The sequence below is a fragment of the Rhincodon typus genome, chromosome 17, assembly GCF_021869965.1.
Source record: "Rhincodon typus isolate 14 chromosome 17, sRhiTyp1.1, whole genome shotgun sequence".
Taxonomy (NCBI): Eukaryota; Metazoa; Chordata; class Chondrichthyes; order Orectolobiformes; family Rhincodontidae; genus Rhincodon; species Rhincodon typus.
Window position 1 is genome coordinate 58,773,777 of NC_063348.1, and position 21,536 is coordinate 58,795,312.

Genomic DNA, 21,536 nt, shown 5'->3' on the forward strand with positions numbered 1-21,536 from the left:
TTACCCTAATCCTAAGGTCTATCTAACCTCCACCCCTACCTTACGCTATCATCCATATGCCTATCTAATAGCTGCTTAAATGCCCCTAATGAGACTGACTCCACTACCCTCTCCGGCAATGCATTCCACGCCCCGACCATTCTCTGAGTAAAGAACCTACCTCTGACATCTCCCCTATATCTACCTCCACTCACTTTAAAACTATGACCCCTCATAATAGCTACCTCCACCCTAGGAAAAAGTCTCTAGCTGTCTACTCTATCTATACCTCTGATCATTTTGTACACCTCTATCAAGTCACCTCTCATCCTTCATCGTTCTAAAGAGAAAAGCCCTAGCTCTCTCAACCTTTCCTCGTAAGACCTTCCCTCCATTCCAGGCAACATCCTGGTAAATCTCCTCTGCACCTTTTCCAACGCTTCCACATCTTTCCTATAATGAGGCGACCAGAACTGGACACAATACTCCAGATGTGACTGAACCAGGCTTTTGTATAGCTGGAGCATATCTTCATGGCTCTTGAACTCAATCCCTCTATTAATGAAAGCTAACACACCGTACGCCTTCTTAACAACTCTATCCACCTGGGTGGCAGCTTTCAGGGAACTGTAGACATGAACCCCAAGATCCCTCTGCTCCTCCACACTGCCAAGAATCTTTCCATTAACCCTGTATTCTGCTTTCAAGTTTGTCCTTCCAAAATGAATCACCCCACACTTTTCAGGGTTAAACTCCATCTGCCACTTCTCAGCCCAGCTCTGCATCCTATCAATGTCCCTTTGTAACCTAGAACAGCCCTCCGCACTATCCACAACTCAACCCACCTTCGTATCATCGCGAACTTACTAATCCACCTTTCCACTCCTACATCCAAATCATTTACAAAAGTCACAAATAGAAGAGGACCCAGAACAGATCCTTGTGGTACACCACTCGTAACTGAACACTATGTTGAATATTTTCCGTCCAGTACCACCCTTTGTCTTCTTAGGGTCAGCCAATTCTGAATCCAATCTGCCACATTTCCCTCTATCCCATGCCTCCTTTCTTTCTGCATGAGCCCACTATGGGAAACCTTATCAAACGCCTTACTTAAATCCATGTATACCACATCCACTGCTCTACCTTCATCCACATGTTTGGTCACCTCTTCAAAGAATTCAGTAAGGTTTGTGAGGCATGATCTACCCCTCACAAATCCATGCTGACTATCACGAATCAAACTGTGCCTTTCCAAATGATCATAAATCCTATCTCTCAGAGACCTTTCCAATAATTTGCCCATTACTGAAGTAAGACTAACTGGCCTGTAATTTCTGGGGTTATCCCTATTCCCTTTTTTGAACAAGGGAATGACGTTTGCCACTCTCCAATCTTCCGGCACTATACCCGTAGACAGTGAGGACGAAAAGATCATTGCCAAAGGCCCTGCGATCTCTTCCCACGCTTCCCATAGAATCCGTGGATAAATCCCATTAGGCCCGGGGGACTTATCTATCTTCAAGTTCCTCAAAATTCCTTGTACATCTTCCTTACTAACATCCACCTCCTTTAGCCTACCAGCCTGTTTCACACTGTCCTCCTCTACAACTAGGTCCCTCTCAGTTGTGAATACTGAAGAAAAGTATTCATTAAGGACCTCTCCTATCTCTTTAGGCTCCATGCAAAATTCCCTTTGCAATCCTTGATCGGCCCACCCTTTCTCTGGTCATTGTCATTATAGGGGGGTGGGTCTGGGCGGGATGCTCTGAGGGTTGGTGTGGACTTGTTGGGCCGAAGGGCCTGTTCCCACACTGTATGGGTTCTATGATCTATGATTGTCACTTGTACCAAAGTACAGTAAAAGCTTTGTTTACGAGCAGTACAGGCAGATCACAGTAAGCAAAGATGTACAGATCAAACATTGTAAAAAAACTTAGAGAAAGGCATACAGGTTACATTGCACATGGTGTGGGCTAGGCGAGATCAACGTTATATGAGGCTAGCGAGTCCATTCATCGGTCCCACAACAGCAGGGAAGAAGCTGTTCTTGAACCTGTTGGTGTGTGTGTGTTCAGGCTTCTGTATCTTCTACTTGATGGAAGAGATTGTAGGAGATCATTACTAGGATGTGATGGATCTTTGATGATGTTGGCAGCCATTCCGCAGCATTGAGCTGTGAAAAAAGGAGTCAATGGATGGAAGGTTGGCTTCCGTGATGATCTGGGCTGTGCACACAACCCTCTGTTGTTTCTAACAGTCCTGAGCAGAGCAGTTGCCATACCAGGCCGTTTTGAGTCTGGTATGACTTCTTCAGAGTTGTTAAACCTTCTGCTAGCCACATCCCTCTCCTGATCTCTCGCTGAGCGTGAGACCGTGGGTGAAGAGCAACGAGGCATGAACAGCTTTGAAATTCATTTAGGAAAACCACAGATTGTAAAAGCCCCTGCTCTTCTGAGATATTGAGACTTGCATTTCCATGACATCACACCTCCCACTTCCGAGTAAACCTTGAGCTTGAATGGGAACCAAACTTTGGAGAGGGAAACAGGGAATGGGGCTCAGGGAATGAGAATGCAGAAGTGTGTGGGGTGGGGAACACTAGGTGGGTCCCGCAGGAAGTAATATTAAAATTAATCTTGTGACACTGAACAAGTTTACAGGTTCTATTGATTAACATTCTTAGAATGTTAAATTGGGCAATTTTAAATAAGGATGTATTAGCTCTGTCAGGGAATCTCATTTCACTTTGTTGGAGTCTTAGATCACTTCTTTTGCCAGCCATATTTATTTAGTCCTCACCCATTCTGTGTACTTATTAAACAACTCCATACTGTAAACACCGTTAGTTCATAGGCTGCAGAAAACATCATCAATGGGAAGCAAAATTGTTTTGCAGGCAGTCTAGTCATTTTAACAGACAATCTTCTAGATTAAAGTGTCTCATTGTATTTCACTTTGTAACGAGCTCAAGTTCTTACATTTAATTTACACTCCCTGTTTAATGCTAGTGCAAAGTACCTTCAACTTTGCAGCACACAAATTCCAGAATACAAATGGGGCACAAAAGATCAATGTCTAATTCCGCTGTTCTCTCAAGTATCTTTGAAGCAGGTGTCATTGCCTGAAAGACAAAATGTCAATACTGAGGTTACAGGCTAGGTACTTAGGTGAGACAAAGGAATTGTATTTATACAGTCTTTCACAAGCTCAGTATATTCTGTAAACTGAAAGAATTCCAGATGCTGGAAATCAGAAACAATAGGAAATTGCTGGAAAAGCTCAGCAGGTCTGGCAGCATCTGTGGAGAGAAATCAGAGTTAACGTTTCTGGTCCAGTGACCCTTCCTCAGGACCTGAGGAATGGTTTATTCTGAAGGAGGGTTGCTGGACCCGAACCATTAACTTTGATTTCTATCCATAGATGCTGCCAGACCTGCTGAGCTTTCCCAGAAATTTGTTTTTATTTTTGTGTCAGGATATTCTGAAGTATTTTACAGCCAATGAAGTACACTTTGGTGTGTAGTTTCTGTTATAGTGGCAGAAATACAGAGCAAATTTAATGCTTGTGCAAAGTACCTTCAACTTTGCAACACACAAATTCCAGAATGCAAATAGGCCACAAAAGATGGGGAGGCAATGGCCTAGTGGTATTATCACTGGACTTTAATGCACGAAACCCAGACAATGTTCTGGGGACCCAGATTCAAATCCTGCCATAGCAGATGGTGGAATTTGAATTCAATAAATATCTGGAATTAAGAGTCTAATGATGAACGTGAATCCATTGTTGATTGTTGGGGAAAACCCCACCTAGCTCACTAATGACCTTCAGGGAAGGAAACTGCCATCCTTACCTGGTCTGGTCTACATGTAACTCCAGACCCACAGCAATGTGGTTGGCTATTAACTGCCCTCTGGGCAATTAGGGATGGGCAATAAATGCTGCCTGGCCAGTGATGTCCTCATCCTGTGAATGAATAATAAAAAAAAATTATATACAGCAAGCTCTTACAATGAGCAAGGTGATAATGATCACATAACAATTTGTGATGTTGGTTCAGGATTAAAAATTGGCTGGACACCAGGATTAATTTCCCACCCATCTTTGAAATAATGTGATGGAATCCTGTAAATCCACCCGAGGGAAGAGGGCCTCAGTTTAAAGTTTCACCCCAAGTCACCTCTAGTCTCCAACATGATGGTGAATGTGCATGTTAGGAGCAAGAGCAGGAGATCTTGACGTGGTTCCACCATTCAGTCAGATTGTGCTTGATCTGTTTGTGGTCTCAACTCCACTTCTGTTTTTTAAAAAATTGTCCATTCTGGGATGTGTCAGCATTTATTGTCCTTCCCTAATTGCCCCTCGAGATGATGAAGGTGAACCTCCTTTTAAACTGTTACATTCCGTGCACTGTAGGTTGACCCACAAATGCTGTTGGGGTGGAATTCCAGGATTTTGACCAAGTGCCAATGAGGGAACAGCGATATATCTATAAGTCAGGATGGTGAGTAGCTTGGAGAGGAACTTGGAAGTGGTGGTGTTCCCATGTATCTACTGCCATTGTCCCTTGAGATGGAAGTGGTAATGGGTCTGGAAGATGCTGTCTAAGAACGTTTGATGAATTTCTGCAGTGCATCTTGTAGATAGTACACACTGCTGCTACTGAACATCAGTGGTGGAGGGAGTGAATGCTTGTAGATGTGGTGCTAATTAAAAGGGCTGCTTGGTCCTGGAGTCTTGTTGGAGCAGCACCCATCCAGGCAAGTGGAGAATACAAGCAAAATTAAAGTTGGAGAGGTAGGGAAGGGGGTGGTTTTGTGGTAAAGTCACTGGATTAGTAATCCATAAACCCCAGGCTAATGTTGTGGGAACATGGACTCAAATCCCACAGCAGATGGTGAAATTTGAATTCAATTTTAAAAAATCTGGAATTATAAAATAGCTGACTTAAAAACAAACATGTATCCTTGTTAATTGCTGTAAACACCAATTTGCTCCAGTGATGTCCTTTAGGGAAACAAATCTGCTATTCCTTCCTGGTCTGGCCTACATGTAACTCCAGAAACACTGTAGTGTTGATTGACTCTTAACTGCTCTCTGTGCCAATTAGACCCCAATCCCATGAATTAATTAAAAATAAGTTCTAGTACCCTCTTCATTTGTGCCTGGTCGATGGTGGACAGGCTTTGGGAAGTCAGGAAGTGAGTTACTTATTGCAGGAGTCGGCACCTCTGATTTGCTCTTATAGCCACTGTATTTATGTGGCAAGTCTAGAACAGTTTGTGGTCAATGGTAATCCCCAGGATGCTGATAGTGGGGTTTCATTGCATGCCAAACCGCGACACTTAGACTTTCTCTTGTTGGAGATGGTCAATGCCTGGCACGTGTTAAGCCCAGGATATCATTCAGGTCTTGTTCCACTTGTATATGGACTGCTTCAGAGTCTGAGGAATAACTACAGGCTATCCTGAAGTGGGAGAATGTTGAGACAAAAGTTGTAGTACATGTTGGTCCCAACGATATAGGTAAAATGAGGGATGAGGTCTTGCATCAAGAATTTGAGCTAGTCAGTAAATTAAAGAGCAAGACCTCACAGCATTAGTCCCAGTCCCATGTGCTAGCAAGTATAGAAATAGGAGAATAGGGCAGATGAATGCGTGGCTCATGAGTTGGTGCTGGGGTGGGGTGGGGTTTAGATTCCTGAATCTCTGGGATTCTTTGTGGGGAAGGTGGGAAATATAAAAATGGGACAGTCTACATCTGAACCAGAATGTGACAAACATCCTAGTGGGAGGGTTTGTTAGAGATTTTGGGAGGAGTTTAAACTAGTTCCACAGGGGCAAGGGTCATGGAGCGTGAGTAAATAGAGACACAGCAATAATATAGTAAAGAAACCAGGTCAGATGGAGTTCAGACATGTTGAGCTTCAAGGCAATAAGGTGAGGCATGAATGAGCTCTACTTTGATGCTAGGAGTATTAGAGATAAGTTAGAATATTAGGTGAGTTAAGGGTGTAAATTGACACGTGGAATTGAAATGTTGTTGTTTAAGGGAGGGGCAGGACAGGCAACTCAACATTCCAGGGGATAGGATCTTCAGGTAGGATACGGGATGGTGTAAAACAGGAGCTGGTGCTGCATTATTAATTAAGGAGTCAGTAACTGCAGTAAGGAGGGACAACAATTTGGAAGGAATAAAAAGGAGTCAGAATCAATGCTAGGAGGGTAGGTAGACTCCAAACAGCTAGCAGGCAATGGAGGAGCATATATATAGAAAATTCACTGAGGTGCGTAAAAATAATAATCGGGTAATTATATTAGGAGATTTCAATTTTCCCAATATTAATTGGGATAATCATAGTCCACAGGATTCAGAGGGGGCAGAATTCCTGAAATGTATGCAGGAGAACATTTTATATTAACATGCAGACGGTTCTACGAGAGACAGTGCAGTGCCAGACCTAATTCTGGGGAATAAAGCCGGACAGGTGCTTAAGATGGCAGTGGGATGATATTTTAGTGACAGTGAACATAACATTGTATGTTTTAATTTTGTTATAGAAAAGGAAAAAGAGTCTGCAAAAACGGTCTTGGATTTGGGGAAGGAAACTTTATTAAAATAAGGCAGGATCTGGCCAAAGTAGACTGTAAAAAGCTCCTTGAGGGTAAATCTACAACAGAACATGGAGGGGGAGGGATAATGCTCAAAAAGGAAATGGGAAAAGTTGTAGGGGCAACAAGGCCACAAAACCTTGGATGTCTATGAATATTCAAGATTGGATAAGAAGGAGAAGAGAGTCTATTTACAAGTACAAAGGGAGCAAATCAATGGAGGCCCTAATGGAGTACAGAAAATCAAAGGGGCATCTTAAGAAAGCAAAGAGGATACATGAGACAACACTGGTGGGTAAAATTAGGGAGAATCGCAAGATACTCTGTAAGTGCATCAAGGATATCAAGGAAGAGGATATTCAAGGAAAAAGTTGAGCCCATTAGAGACAAAGAGGGCAATCATTAACTCAGCCCTCCATCAGTTCATCAATATCTCCAAAAGCCATCACCGCTCATTAAACTTAAAACCACAACATATAACACAGGCATTGATTTCCTAGACACTACAATTTTAAACAGGAACAGGACAATATGCTCATGTTAGCAGCAAATAACGACAATAAAATAACTCACACACATTCCAACCTCAACCTGTGGACTGGCGAGATCATAGCTAAACGATTACATGTTTGTGTCTAACACAGTAATCGCACCTCAATTAATTAAATACATGTTAGATGTTTTGAGATGTGATAACACATAAATCTAAATCTTTATGAAATAAAATTGTTCAATTTAAATTACACAATGGGCACACTGTTTACTGCCCTTGTATCTATCACATGTTCCCAATGTTGTAGCCCTTGAACTCCTACAGTTTTAGAATAGAATCCCTACACTGTGGAAGGATGGAATTGAACCCAGGTCCCTAGTACTCTGAAGCAGCAGTGCTAACCACTGAGCCATTCTAGAGGTTTCAAATTAATTTGCAATGAATCCAAATTTCAGTTTTCCTTTTCCAGCTTTGGTAAGTATTTCTTTACTGGAAGGTTTAAACATGTTTCTGTTTCACACCCTTTCTCCCCATCCAGCCTCTCTTTCCCATTACTGGTCCTTCTACCCCTTTGCAGCTTCTCTCTCTCTCTCTCCACTTTGAATCCATATTTCATCTCCAGACCCCACGTCCCTGGACTCTCTGCCCAGCCTTGGTCCCAGTCCAAACCCTGGCCTCGCTCCTGCCTCTGTTTCCTCCTACTGCTACTACCCCACTTCCCTAAGTACAGACTGTTTCTCTCCAGCATTTGTTACTGATAGGCTCGCTTTGACCTATCAGCAACTTGCATGGGACAGACCGGTGTGTGATTGGAGGAGTGACTCCTCACCAGTTCCTTCCATTCTATCTATTGGGGTGCCTTTTCTCAGAGTTTTTGTCTCCATGAGTATATGCTCCAGGGAGATTTGGGGATTATGAATGCGGATTTGACCACTGCTCCTTTGTATCGAGTGTTGCGTCAACTCTATGTAACTCATAGTCCCACGCACAGTAGAAAGCTGTTTAACGCATCACAGATTGACTTGTAAACACTAACTCATTGCTTCCAGGTGTGCCCAGGTGAGGTCTGCTCCTCTCTCCGACAGGATTTCCGTTTCAATCCTTTTTCTTTTTCTTGTTCACTGGCAATAATTTTGTTGTTGCTCCTGGTGTTTGCTTCATTCCCCAAGACTGACCTTTAACCACTCCATTATCTGTCCAACTGTTTTTCTCTTTCTTTAGGCTCTATTTCCACCTATTGTTTACTCTCCCCCAACTTCCCACACTATCTTCTGTATGAAAACCATCCTTTTCCTACCTACCAGCAGTTATGAAGAAGGATTACTGGACCCGAAACGTTAACTTGGATTTCTCTCCACGGATGAGATTTTCCAGCAAATTCTGTTTGTGTTCCATGAAAGCACCGTCAGTCTGGGGGTCCCAATTGTAAATGAAGGACAGACTCTGATACTAGTCCAGAGGATTGGCCACAGTCAAACATCTGCTCAGACAACAAAATTAATGCCAGTGTTTTCTGTCATGCCCCTGCACTCTGGACAGTGAGTCCATAGCGGCCAGTCCAGAGGGTAGGACTGAAATTATCAGGGAGATCTACATGCATCAGTCAGGGGTATGGGCACTTCTCTGGGGCTGTCTGGTTAGGTCACTCAAAGGGGAGGCCTACGGTCACCCATTGGGTCTGTCACAGAAACGGAGGGGGAGGGAGGTGGGGTAAAGGGAGGGGTCCCTGCCAAAGGAACGAGACTCAGGACCGACCTGTTGGGAGTGGGGACTGCAGACTGAAGGGAATAGGAGGACAAACATGAAGCAGGAGGAGGACCATCACACCAACAACAGCTCTATTATCTAGTCAGTTCTATTGTCTAGTGCCAATCTCCTGCCTTTCTCCATATCCCTGCACAACTTCACTATTCAAAAAAAAATCTAATGCCCTCTTGAATGCCTCAATTAAATCTACCTCCACAAGATACTCAGGCAGTGGCATTTAGGCCTATTTTCTGGAATTTAGAAGGTTAGGGAGCAATCTGATCAGAATCTTCAGGATATTGTCAGGAAAAGACAGGGTAAACTATTTCCATTGGTTGGAGATTCCACAGCTAGTGTTAAAATTAGGGCCAGACTGTTCAGGAGAACACACAAAGGATGATAGATGTTTGGAACTCTCTTCCACAAACAGCAGTGGATGTTGGATCTGTTGTCAGTTTTTAAATCTGAGATAGCTCTGTGGAATGCTCCTTCTGCAATATATGGGAAATCAGGGACACTTCCAGTTTCAGGTGGCATGCTGGCTCAGTGGTCATACACTATGCCTTTGGAGTACCCACAATTAGCACGACCAATGTAAAAGGTTGTGGTGTTTCAAGCAAAAATTGCCACTCACAAAAGTCAAAAACTTTAAACACAGGAAAACAGCCCTGCCCCAATTCAAATTAATCATCTGAGCTTATGCTGATTGTGCCCATTTAATGCAACTCTTTTAAATTGTACCTTTGTCAGCATGCATGACCATGTGATGTTAGCCTTCCTGCAGTGAGCAGTTGTATTGAGGAAGAGACTTAGGTTTAGGGTTAGGGTTAGGGCTAGGGCTAGGGCTAGGGCTAGGGTTAGCATTAAAGTTAGGGTAGGCGTTAGTGTTAGGGTTAGCATTAGCATTAGCATTAGCATTAAAGTTAGGGTAAGGGTTAGGGTTAACGTTAGGATTAGCGTTAGTGTTAGGATCAGGGATAATGTTTGCGTTAGGGTTAGCATTAGGTTTAGGATTAGTGTTAGCATTAGAGTTAGGGTTAATTTTAGCATTAAGGTTAGTGTTAGGGTTAGCGTTAGTATTAGGGTTAGGGTTAAGGTTAGCTTTAGGGTTAGTGTTAGGGTTAGGGTTAGGGTTAGCATTAGTATTAGGGTTAGGGTTAGTGTTAGCATTAGTGTTAGTGTTAGGGTTAGCATTAGTATTAGGGTTAGGGTTAGCATTAGTATTAGGGTTAGTGTTAGTGTTAGGATTAGTGTTAGGGTTAGTGTTAGGCCCAAGATGATACATAGCAGCAGCCACAGCAGGACCAGAGCAAAGTGAGCCTGGGTGTCCATTGGGGGCACGTGCAGATCAGCTGTTACAGTTCAGAAAGTGACATGGAACCAATGGGAGCAGCTGATTGGTAAGTCCTGGTCGGCATTTTGAAACTATATTAAATTGTTATTCATTGTTTATGCAAGGGTATGGACTTACTTTTCTTAAAAAAAAAGCTCTTCTAAAGTTTTTAAACTTTAAATGATTAGGTCATGGCAGGAGAGCTTGAAACCTTAGTTTGCTCCCTTTGCTTCATGTGAGAGATCAGCCAGATTTCCAGTGTCTGGGACCAGAGTGTGTGCAGGAAATGTGTCCAGCTGCAGCTCCTGGAAGCTCGCATTTCAAAGCTGGAACTACAGCTGGGGACACTGTGGAGTACCCATGAGTCTGAGAACATCGTGGATAGCATGTTTAGAGAGGTGGTCACTCAGCAGATAGAGGGACTTGAAGGAGGAAGGGAATGGGTGGCCACCAGGCAATCCAAAAGAAACAGGCAGGTAGTTCAGGAGTCTCCTGTGGTCCTGCTCGCAAATCAGTATTCCATTTTGGAGGCTGATCAGGGTACTTGTTCCTCCAGGGAGTGCAGTCACAGCCAAGCTTCTGATACCACAAGCAGCTTGTCTCTACAGAAGGGGAGGAATAAAGGAAGAGTAATAGTAATAGGGGATTCTACAGTCAGGGAAATGGATAGAAGCTACTGTGGCTGTCAATATGACGCCAGGACAATGTATTACCTGATAAAAACCGAAAGAACTGCGGATGCTGCAAATCAGGAACAAAAACATAAGTTGCTGGCAGTGTCTGTGAAGAAAAATGAAAGTTACCGTTTCGGGTCCACTCAGAACCCTGAGGAAGGGTCACCGGACCTGAAACGTTAACTTTCATTTTTTCTTTATAGATGCTGCCAGACCTGCTGAGCTTCTCCAGCAACTTCTGTTTTTGTTCATGGTGTGTTACCTCCCTGGTGCTAGAGCCTGGATGTCATCGTAACAGCTCAAGGCATCCTGAAGTGGCAGAATGATAAGACAAAGATCACAACACATGTTGATACCAATGATATAGGTAGAAAGAGTGATGAGGTATTGCATCAACAATTCAGGGAAACTGTAAGATACAGGAGCAGAATTAGGCCATTCAGCCCATCGGGTCTTGTGCTTTCTGAGCATCTAAAATCAAACTCACTGTCTCGGCAAGCAAGTCTGCAACCTCATGGATACCCAAAAAGCACAATCCACCATTACCTCTGCAACAGACCACAATAAGACACAAGTTTTCTGAGGTAGGGTCCAGACCCGAAACATCAGCTTTCCTGCTCCTCTGACACTGCTTGGCCTGCTGTGTTCATCCAGCTCTACACTTTGTTATCTCAGATTCTCCAGCATCAGCAGTTCCTACTATCTCTGAAACAATACGACACAATACGTCCAGACACACTAGTCACCCTATAGTACATCAGGGACATATCCGAGATGACCACAAGACTACTCAAACCCCTAGGTATCAGAGTAGCCCACAAACCAACAACCACCCTGTGACAGCTCCTGATGGACATAAAGGACCCCATACCCACAACCAACCAGACTAATGTAATATACAAAATACCATGCAAGGACTGTGAGAAACATTACATGGGCCAAACTAGAAGAAAACTGGCAATAAGAATACATGAACACCAACTAGCCACCAACAGAAAGGACGAATTCTCACTGGTCTCAATACACACGGACAAAGAAGAACACGAATTTGACGGGGACAACACATCCATAATAGCACAAGCCAAACACAGACATGACAGGGAATTCCTGGAGGCCTGCCATTCCAACCGGAACTGTTAACAAACACATTGAACTGGACCCAATATACAAACCACTGAAGAACAAAACCGAAAGTAATACCAACCACCCCAGCAAACCGAGGCATATAAATAACAAGCGGGACGGAACACCAACGCTTCAGCGGAGGCACACTGACTATGTTACCTAGCAGGGTGATGAAATGTCTGCAACCAAACACACCTGCTCAGCGAGCAAGTCGTCCACAACCTGATCTACAAATCTTCTCAAAAACTTGGATTCAAAATTGGGTCAGTTATGAGACAGAAGGTGGTGACAGAAGGCTGCTTCAGCGACTAGAAGCCACTGTCCAGTGGCATACAACAGGGATCTGGGTCCTCTATTATTCATCTTTATGTAAATGAGATAGCTGACTTGTGTGGGGGTTTGGATTAGTAAGTTTGCAGATGACACAAAAATCATTTGGTAGTTAACAGAGAGGTTCAGTTTCTTGGCCTGCAAGAAGATCTAAAAGGCATGGTCAAATGGGCAGGTAAGTGGCAGATGGAACTAACCCTGAAAAGTGAGAGTTGATACACTTTGGAAGGAGCAATTTCACAAGGAAGTATTCAATGAACAACATGACACTAGAAAGTACCGTGGAACAAAGGGACTTTGGAGTGTTTGTCCATAGGTCTCTGAAGATGGAATGTTATGTTAATAAGGTGGTGAAAAAGGTATATGGGACATTTGCCTTTATCATTCAGGGCACAGATTACAAAACCAGGAAAGTCATGATGGAGCTGTATAGAACTTTAGTGGGACCACATCTGGAGTACTGTGCAGTTCTTGTTATCACATTACAGGAAGGATGTTATTGCACTGGAGGGGATGCAGAGGAGATTCACCAGGATGCTGCCTGGGATGGAAAAACTAAGTTATCAGAAAAGATTGGATAGGCTTGAGTTGCATTCAAGGGAACAGAGAAGACTGAAAGGTGATATGATTGAAGTGTACAAGATTATGAGAGGCATGGACCAAGTGAATAAGGAGCAGCTGTTCCCCTTAGTTGAAGGGACACAGGTTCAAGGCAAGAGTCAGGAGGTTTAGGGGAATGTGAGGAAAAGCATTTTTTACCCAGAGGGTAGCGATGGTCTGGAATGTGCTGCCAATTTGGTAAAGGCAAATTGCCTCACATCTTTTAAAAGAGTACTTGGACAAGCACTTGGCATGTCATAACATTCAAGTCTAGGGCCAAGTGCTCGCAAATGGAATTAGGTTGAAGGTCAGGCATTTCTCACATGTCGGTGCAAACATAATGGGCTGAAGGGCCTCTTCTGCAGCCTACAATTCTATGATAATTAGTTTAAGCTAATTTTGTTTTGTGATATTGCTAATCTCCACCTGATTATGATGGGATCTGATGGTCGGCCGTTCCATGTTAAGTTTTGCTCTCCTCACCCATCAACCACTCCCCCAACACTGTGATTATGGTTAATAATTCCTTTGTTATGATGAGTAATGCAAGCAGCACTGGTGTTAATTTTTAAATTTAATTCATTAAATGAACAAATTTCAATGTGAGATTTAAATTCAAATACAAACCATTGCAAATTTTACATTCAGATATTTTGACCATGAGGTTTTGATCGCTGTTACAACTACAATAACAAATTTAATCAATCTTTGTTTATTAACTAATAGAACTGCTCTCTATCTATTGTATACAGTCAGCAGAACGATTTGTTGTTAGCCTCAGTTTAAATCTCACTTTAGAGGCCTCATTTTATAATCCAAGATGACATCCAGTGCAGTACACAGTTGTGTGGTGGCAATGTCTTCCAGGTACAATAATAAACTGAGACCCTGCAATCCCTCTCAAGCAGGCATAGAAAGGTTCCTCAGTACCACTTTGAAGCAGCAAAGTTGTCCAATATATACCTTGGGCAACGTCAATTAGATAATCTGCTCATCATCTCATTATCTCATTGCAGTTATTGAGAACTAGCTGTGCTATTAATTTTCTAAAATAATTAGAAATATACAAGTAACTTACAAAGAACAAGTTCAATGAAAGTGTCCCAGAAAAACTGAGTTCAAACTGCTAAAAACTGGAATCTCATTAAAATCCTCAAGTCCCCAGCAGAAAATGATAGTCCTTCCCATAGTTTTGTAGTAGTCAGTTAAGGCTGTATCAGTCATCTCTAAAGGTCAGTGAAAGAAATTTGAAATTAACTTTTTCTTGCAGCAGCAAATGAATAACTTTCCAACATCACATTAAAATCTGTAGTTATGATGTGTTTGCTTTTTCTGAGCAAATCTCAATTTATCCAGTTTCTTCCTCCACTTCAGGCACAGAGAGCTAGACTTGTTTTAACATGAAGTGTTACTAAGGTCAGGCATAATGGTCTGCTTCAGAAGGACATCTCAGCTGATCTTACATTTTGAAAAACAGGCTGGACATTCAGCAGAGAACAAATCTGAAATCAGAAATAAAACAAAGTTCTCATTTCAGGGAGTTGCTGTACCATACAAAGTGAGTGTACAAAGGGCGTTGTTTATGTGGTTCAGTGACCACTTTAAAAAGGCCAGCTATCTATGTGTAAGGTATCAGCAACTTAAATACCAAAATATATTGATTCAAACGGATTTCCTGACCAATAAGAAGCAATGCAGTGTGTGGTTTCAGCTCCAATTCTTAAAAGACTCTGCTCGCAGACCAGAGAAAGAATGATTAATACTGCATGATATCAGATACTGTTGCTCAATTATTTCATATATTCCCAAATTTCCTAGGTATCAGCACATGTTACATAAAGTGAATAGCATGCTGAGTTGTACCGTTCTATCATTAGGGTCTTGTTTCACTAATGAGATGCACTCTATCTTCTACTTTTCATCGAAACATTTATTGGTACATTATATCATGTCATAAAGAAAGGCAGAGAATAACTGAAAGGTTAATGAGAAGGAATAAATTAATACGAGAGGAAGTTAACTACAATTGTTAAAATAGATACCAATAGTTATTACAGATATTTAGAAAAGGAAAAGAATAAGCAAAGTGAGTGTTCATCCTGAAGAGAATACAAATTGGGACATAATAATAAGTAATAAGGAAACAGTGGATGAAATGAACAAATGTTTTGTTTCTGTTTTCACTGTAGAGGATACAAAAATCATTCCAGTAGTTGTTGTAAATCAGGAGGTGGAGGGAAAGAGGAGCTTAATGAAATTACAATCAGAGAAGTGGTACTGAGCAAACTGATGGAGCTGCAGGCCGACAAGTCTCTGGGTCCAGATGGATTTTGTCCTAAGGTCTTAAAAGAGAAGGCTAGTAGATAGATCAGAGTTAATCTTCCTTGATCCCATCAATTCAGGAAAGTTTCCATCAGGATCCTTTTCAAGAAGGGAGAGGAATAAAAAACAGGAACAATAGGCCAATTAGTTTGATATCTATCTTGGGGAATAGTGTTAGAATTAATCATTTAAAGGAATTAGAGCAGGGCACTTGCACTCAAGGCAAATGGGAACAGTCAGCATAGATTCAAAGGGAAATAATGCTTAACCAATTTATTGCAGTTCTTTGAAGGAGTAATATGAGCTGTGGATAAAGGGGAATACCTGTAGGAATACTGTACTTGGATTTCTAGAAGAAATACCTTGCTGCCCAATGAAAGAATTAATCTGCACTCACTTCAATACAATAATGTGCCACAGCAAAGGTCACTGAGGAAAATGAAAGCTCATGGGGTAGGGACTTCCCTATTAGCTCAGATAGAAGATTGACTGGCAGGCAAAAATAAAACAGAGCATGCATAAATGGGTCTTTGTCTAATTGACAGGACATGAGAAACGGGGTGTGTGCTGGGGCCTCAGCTTTATACAATTCACATTAATGACTTAGAAGAGAGTAAAGGCACGGTAGCCAAATCACAGGTGATACGAATATAGAGAGTATATTATGTTGTTTAGACACAGAGAGGATAGTGTAAGATTTAGATTGGTTGAGTGAGTGGGTAAAAATATGACAGTTTTGAGTATGATGTGAAAAAAATGTGAAGTTGGTCACTTTGGGAACAAGAACACAAAAACAGCATCACTTAAATGGAGAACAACTACAGATCTTCATGGTGCAGAGCGACTTGAGTCATCCAATGCAAGATGAATAAAAAGTTGGAATGCAGGTACAGCATGTAATTAGCACTAACGGAATGCTATCCTTTATTATGTGAGGAACTGAACAAAAATGTAAGAGCTTTTTGCTTGAGTTACACAGAGCACTGGTGAGACAACACCTCACAACTGCGTGCAGTTTTCGTCTCCTTATTTAAGGATGGGCATAAATCCATTGGAGAAGGTTTACTAGATTGATACCTGGAATGAGTGGGTTTTCTTATGAGGAAAGGTTGGACAGACTGGGATGTTTCTAGTGGAGATTAGAAGAGTGAGGGGTGTCTTCATTGAAATGTCCAAGATCCTGAATGGTGTTGACAAGGTGGACATGTAAAATAAGTTACATGTTGTGGGTCAGTCCAGAACTAGAGGAACCTGTTTATTTAAGACATAGGTTAATAGTTTCTCAATATGCAAGAGAATTGAAAGGAATAGATGGGAATGTGTAACATGAAACAGAAATGAATTAGCCATGATCTTAGTGACAGGAGGAGAAGGCTCGAGAAGACTGAAGAGTATACCTCTGTTCCAATTCTGCATACTCTTATTACATTTGTTAATTGTTTATTTACTGGTATACAATTACTTTATGGTGCTAACAATGAGTTCCCTTAAAGATCTGATGAGGAAACAGATTGCACAATATATGAGAGTCATGGGAAAAAGGACATGTCTCTGGGTCAATGCCTGATTATGATGTGCAACTGACCAGGGCCTTTAGGAAGAAGGGGATGATGATAAAATCACAAATATTATAAGTGGATACTAAGCAACAATAGGATGGAGCTCAACTGCGAGAATACCTTCCTGCCCAATGAAAGAGTCAATCTGCACTCACTTCCGTACAATAATGCAAATTATGCAGCAATAATCACCATACTCCACTGGTCAAGGTCAAAAGTACTCATGCCCGAATCTCTCATCATTTCTGACAAAGATCATATTGAGTGCAATTAGTAGGCTCACAAACCTGTTTAAACTTAGCTCGCATCTTTTCTAGGTCCTCTTGTAACTTGTCGTAAGTTGGGTCTTCATATGGGAACTGATGAACCATTTCCAGCATTGAATTTAGGACTTTCAGCCTTTTCCTGCAATAGTACAAGAAGACAAAGCATGTTCTTTACAAAGAACAGTAAAATTCAAGAACATGCAATTCAGTGACATTTAAAAAACGTTTTTTGCAATACAGTGAATTTAATCTCTAACACTACAATAATATCTAAAGAATTTAATCTGGGATGCAACTCAGGTGGAACACCCTCCCCATTAGCACTGCAAATGTCCCAACACCCGAAGGACTGCAGCAATTCAAGAAGGAAGCTTAACACCACCTTCTCCTGGTCAGTTAGGGCTGGGCAATAAATGCTGGCCCAGTAATACCAACATCCCAACAATGGGCTTTAAAAATTTACATCACACCTATTGTTTTGTCTCAGCAACATAGAAAATAGAAGGAAAGGCCAATCGGCCCTCCAAGCCTGCTCCATAATTCATTATGATCATGGCTGATCATTCAACTCAATAACCTGTTCCTGCTTCTCTCCCATATCCTTTAGCCCCTTTAGCACGAGATTCACCACCCCACCTCATTCTTCTGAAACCCAAAAAATATAAGCTTAACTGATTCAAGGTCTCCTTATACATCAGTTTGCCATCCCAGGAATCAGTGTGGTAAACATTTGATGCACTTCCTCTATAGCCAGAACAAATAGAGATCAAAACTGCACACAATGCTCCAGGTGCGGTCTCACCAAGGCCATGTAATTGCAGCAAGACACTCCTGTTGCTGTACTCGAATCGTCTCGCTTTGAAGGCCAACATACCATTTACCTTCTTCAACCCCTGTGCACCTGAATGCTCACCTTAAGTGACTGGTGTACAAGGACACACAGATCTCATTGGCTATAAATTGAGAGAGGGGAATATGCAATCAGATAACACTTTCCTGCCATTTGATTCTGAAGTGGATAACCTCATTATAATCCACATTATATTTTATCTGCCATGCATGTGCCCACTCATTCAGCTCGTTTCATCTTGACACTGTAGTTATAGCATGAATATAGCCCTGACGGATTTAGGGCTTGACTGAAGGAGAGAGTTTTACTTCAGACAAGAGACAAGTTTAGCACTCATACAAAACTAAAACCTTACAGACCAATGACAGGTTTGTGTAAATAAACCAGTTGTGTTTTCCATGTGGGCAACTGCAGTTGTTCCTTTCACAGGACTACTAAACATCACAAGAATTCTGAAGCTCAACATCCGTCCGCATACCTGCTCTTAACATCTTGGTTATTCTGAAGAAGACACTTCCAGGTATAGGCAAAACCTTTGTAAAAAGAAACCTGGAGAGCAGAAAGAAAATGATCAGGAAAATGCAAAGGGCAAAATTCCTTGAAAGAGAGACATTGAATTATACGGTATCTTTCACAAGGACAGGCCATCCCAAAGTACTTTAAAGCCAACAAGTTAATTCTGAGAGGCAGTCATATTGAAATGTATGAAACTAGGCAGCCAATTTGTACACAGCAAGCTCTCTCATGAGTTGACAACCTGTTTGAAGAGATATTCCATAACACAATACACTATTCTGAATACATCACTGCTGTACAGACCCAAAATTATACAAGTTTTACAATGACTTGAGTATTCTTTATCAATAAATAAAACTATAACACATAGGATTAGAGACCGGCCATTCGGACATTCAATGAGATCATGGTTAATCTGATAAATCCTCAACTCCACTTTCCAACCCTTTTCCCATGATCCTTGGTTCCTTCACTGAGTGAAAATCTGCCTCAGCCTGGAATATACTTAATAATGCAGCCTTGCAGTCCTCTATGGTAAAGAATTCCACACATTCACTATCCTCTGAGACAAGACATTCCTCATCTGTCCTAAATGGCAACCCTTATTCTGAGATTCTGCCCCGGTCCTAAACTGTCCCGCAAGGGGAAACAAACTTGCCGCACCTACCCAGTCAAATTCCCCAAAGACGTCAACCTCAGATTATAATCTAGTTATTAGGCTATGTCACTGAAACAATTCCTCTGTAACTAATAATAATGAAGCACTACCTTTCCACCAACTCTACCCTTCTCCCTGACAATTGTCTGAGGCCAAACCAGATCGTTTACAACCTTGGTGGGATACATGACCCTGTGGTGGACTTCCAACATGTATCTACAACATTACTTGAGAATGCACAGTTCCATTATTGTGACATTGTCTAACTCTGCCCTGCCTCTGCTCATCTGCTGATGAAAGCCTCATCACTTCCAGTGTTACTTCAAGACTGTTCCACCACGTTCTGGCTAGCACTCAATATTCTATCCTCCATAAACTGAAGGTCACCCAAAACTCTGCTGCCCATTTCCTAACATACATAGAATCATTTTCATTCATTACCATGTCCTCACTGACTTACATTACAAACCCATTTTAAATGTCATAGTTTTTGTTTCAGAGCCTTGCATCACCTTCCCCCACCCTCAAACCCATCTTTAAAATTTCCTCAAGACCCACAGCTGTCTACCATATTGGTGCTTCGCCAGTTCTGGCCACTCCAGCATTTTGATTTTAATCAGATTGCACTAGGACCTTAGCCTTAAGGTCCTAAGTGCTGGAGTTCCCTCAGAAAACTCTTTTCCTCCTTTAAACCACTCCTTGAAACATATCTCTTTGACCAAGCTTTTTGTTAGTTGCTTGAATATCTCCTTATGAGGCTCAATATTAAATAATGCTTCTGTACAGTGTGTTCAGACTCACTATTTTAAAGATGTTTTATAAATACAAATGAAAACAAAGCGCTGCAGCAACTCAGCATATGTCAGCATTTGTAGAAAGAGAAACAGAGTCAATGTTTCAAGTCCAGTATGAATGTTAAGACCTGTCCCAAAGGAAATATTGTGAACAGTCATATCAAACTCAAAATGTTAACTCAGTTTCTTTCTCCACAGACACTGCCAGACCTGCTGGGTTTCTCCAGTTATTCCGGATTTCCAGGATCTGAAGTATCCTGTTTCAAGTTTTCTAAATAAAAGTTGTAGCTTTGACAACAGATCCTTGAATGTCAAGAAGCATTTACACTTTAAAATTTGTGTCTGGTAGCTTTCCAGCTGATCCAGATATGAAATTTAGATTTGTGCTGGAAGTAATAACACCACAACAAGAGACCTCAAAGGAACAAGAGTAGGTGTGTCAGCCCTTTGAGCCAGTTTCACCATTCAGCTAGGTCATGGTTGATTCTATATGCCAAAGCAATTTCTTGTACTCCCTCCTATATTTTGGCTTCACTTGAGAATTAGTGATTCAAATCAAACAGATGTGTAGAACACCGCCAAAAACCAATCACTCACTATAATATTTTTTAAGGAAGAGAATCAGTTAATAGTTATCCAAAAATTCAATTCCAAACATTTGCTATGATGGCAACAAACAGGGCCAAGTTTGGGATATATTACGAAAATATTCAAAGCAAAGAACTGAAAACAATAATCAACAAATGCATTATGGAGGACTTTCTTTACTCATTTATGTCACTGTTTCACAATTCTGCATTTCCAACAGAACCCCAGCTTCCAGGATTACTCATGTAAAATGTGTGCTTGAGAGAGGAACAGGAGGCATTCGAAGACTGCGTAATAACATCTCAGTATGAGTCAGCTCCTTCTGGAAGGGAGGCATTGAGATGGGAGTTGTATTTATCTAGCATCTTTCAGGACATACCAAAAGCACTTTATAGCCAATTAAATACTTTTGAAACATAATCATTATTGCATTCTAGGAATTTTTAGAATCAATTTTCACAGCAAGCTCCAACAACAATGCATTCCCTCATGTTTAACTGTGTATAATACAGACTGCTTTAACATGCTAAACCCTATGACTGCTGTACAACTGTTCTCACAGCTTACCTCTGATCCAATCTTGGCACCATTTGCTAAACCATAGCGTTGTCCCTCAGTTTCTCCCAAATGACTTCCTTCTGTAAACCCTTCCTGATAACCTTTCCCACGAAATCTGCCAACCACATGAAAAATTCAACCAGGTGAGATGCAAGCAACCTTAGAAAACAATTTGGGGTGGGCAGCAAAGGTGGGGGTGGTGGGAGGTTATTGGGTGCAAAGGGGGTGGCTGTTACCATTCAATTACCAGGACAATTCTGTCTGTATCTGTGCGCGCGTGCGTGGGTGGGGGCTATTATTCGCGGGTATATATAGACAGGTGTGTCGGGGGGGGAGGGGCTGTTTCTCCAGGGGGTATATTGAGGGGGGTATTTATTACTGATACACCACCAAACCTTTGGGGGGGGGGCTATTACTGACGGTAATTTAGGGAGAGGGTGTTATTTGGGGTATTTTTGAGGCGGGGTGGGGGGGTATTTAGGGAGTTTATTACCGATCCTCCGCCAGGACGATGCTGTGGGGATATTATTT

General features: G+C 41.7%; 1 protein-coding gene across 3 annotated transcripts in view; it reads right to left on the minus strand.

The window, feature by feature from the left end:
• Nucleotides 1-2,744: 2,744 nt before the first annotated feature.
• The window catches only part of lto1 (LTO1 maturation factor of ABCE1), an 18,985-nt gene continuing 193 nt past the window's right edge, over nucleotides 2,745-21,536 (minus strand). Inside the window, exons 2-5 of one of the 3 annotated variants that reach the window (XM_048607216.1) lie at nucleotides 21,015-21,120; nucleotides 18,370-18,440; nucleotides 17,063-17,180; nucleotides 2,745-3,103 (exon numbers count right to left, since the gene is read on the minus strand). In XM_048607216.1, the coding sequence (XP_048463173.1) occupies nucleotides 2,987-3,103; nucleotides 17,063-17,180; nucleotides 18,370-18,440; nucleotides 21,015-21,120 (412 nt within the window). In that variant the 3' untranslated portion in view covers nucleotides 2,745-2,986. Of the gene's footprint in view, nucleotides 3,104-3,866; nucleotides 3,949-14,201; nucleotides 14,397-17,062; nucleotides 17,181-18,369; nucleotides 18,441-21,014; nucleotides 21,121-21,536 lie in introns of those variants that run through there. The other 2 variants (XM_048607218.1, XM_048607217.1) reach the window with 2 other exon arrangements.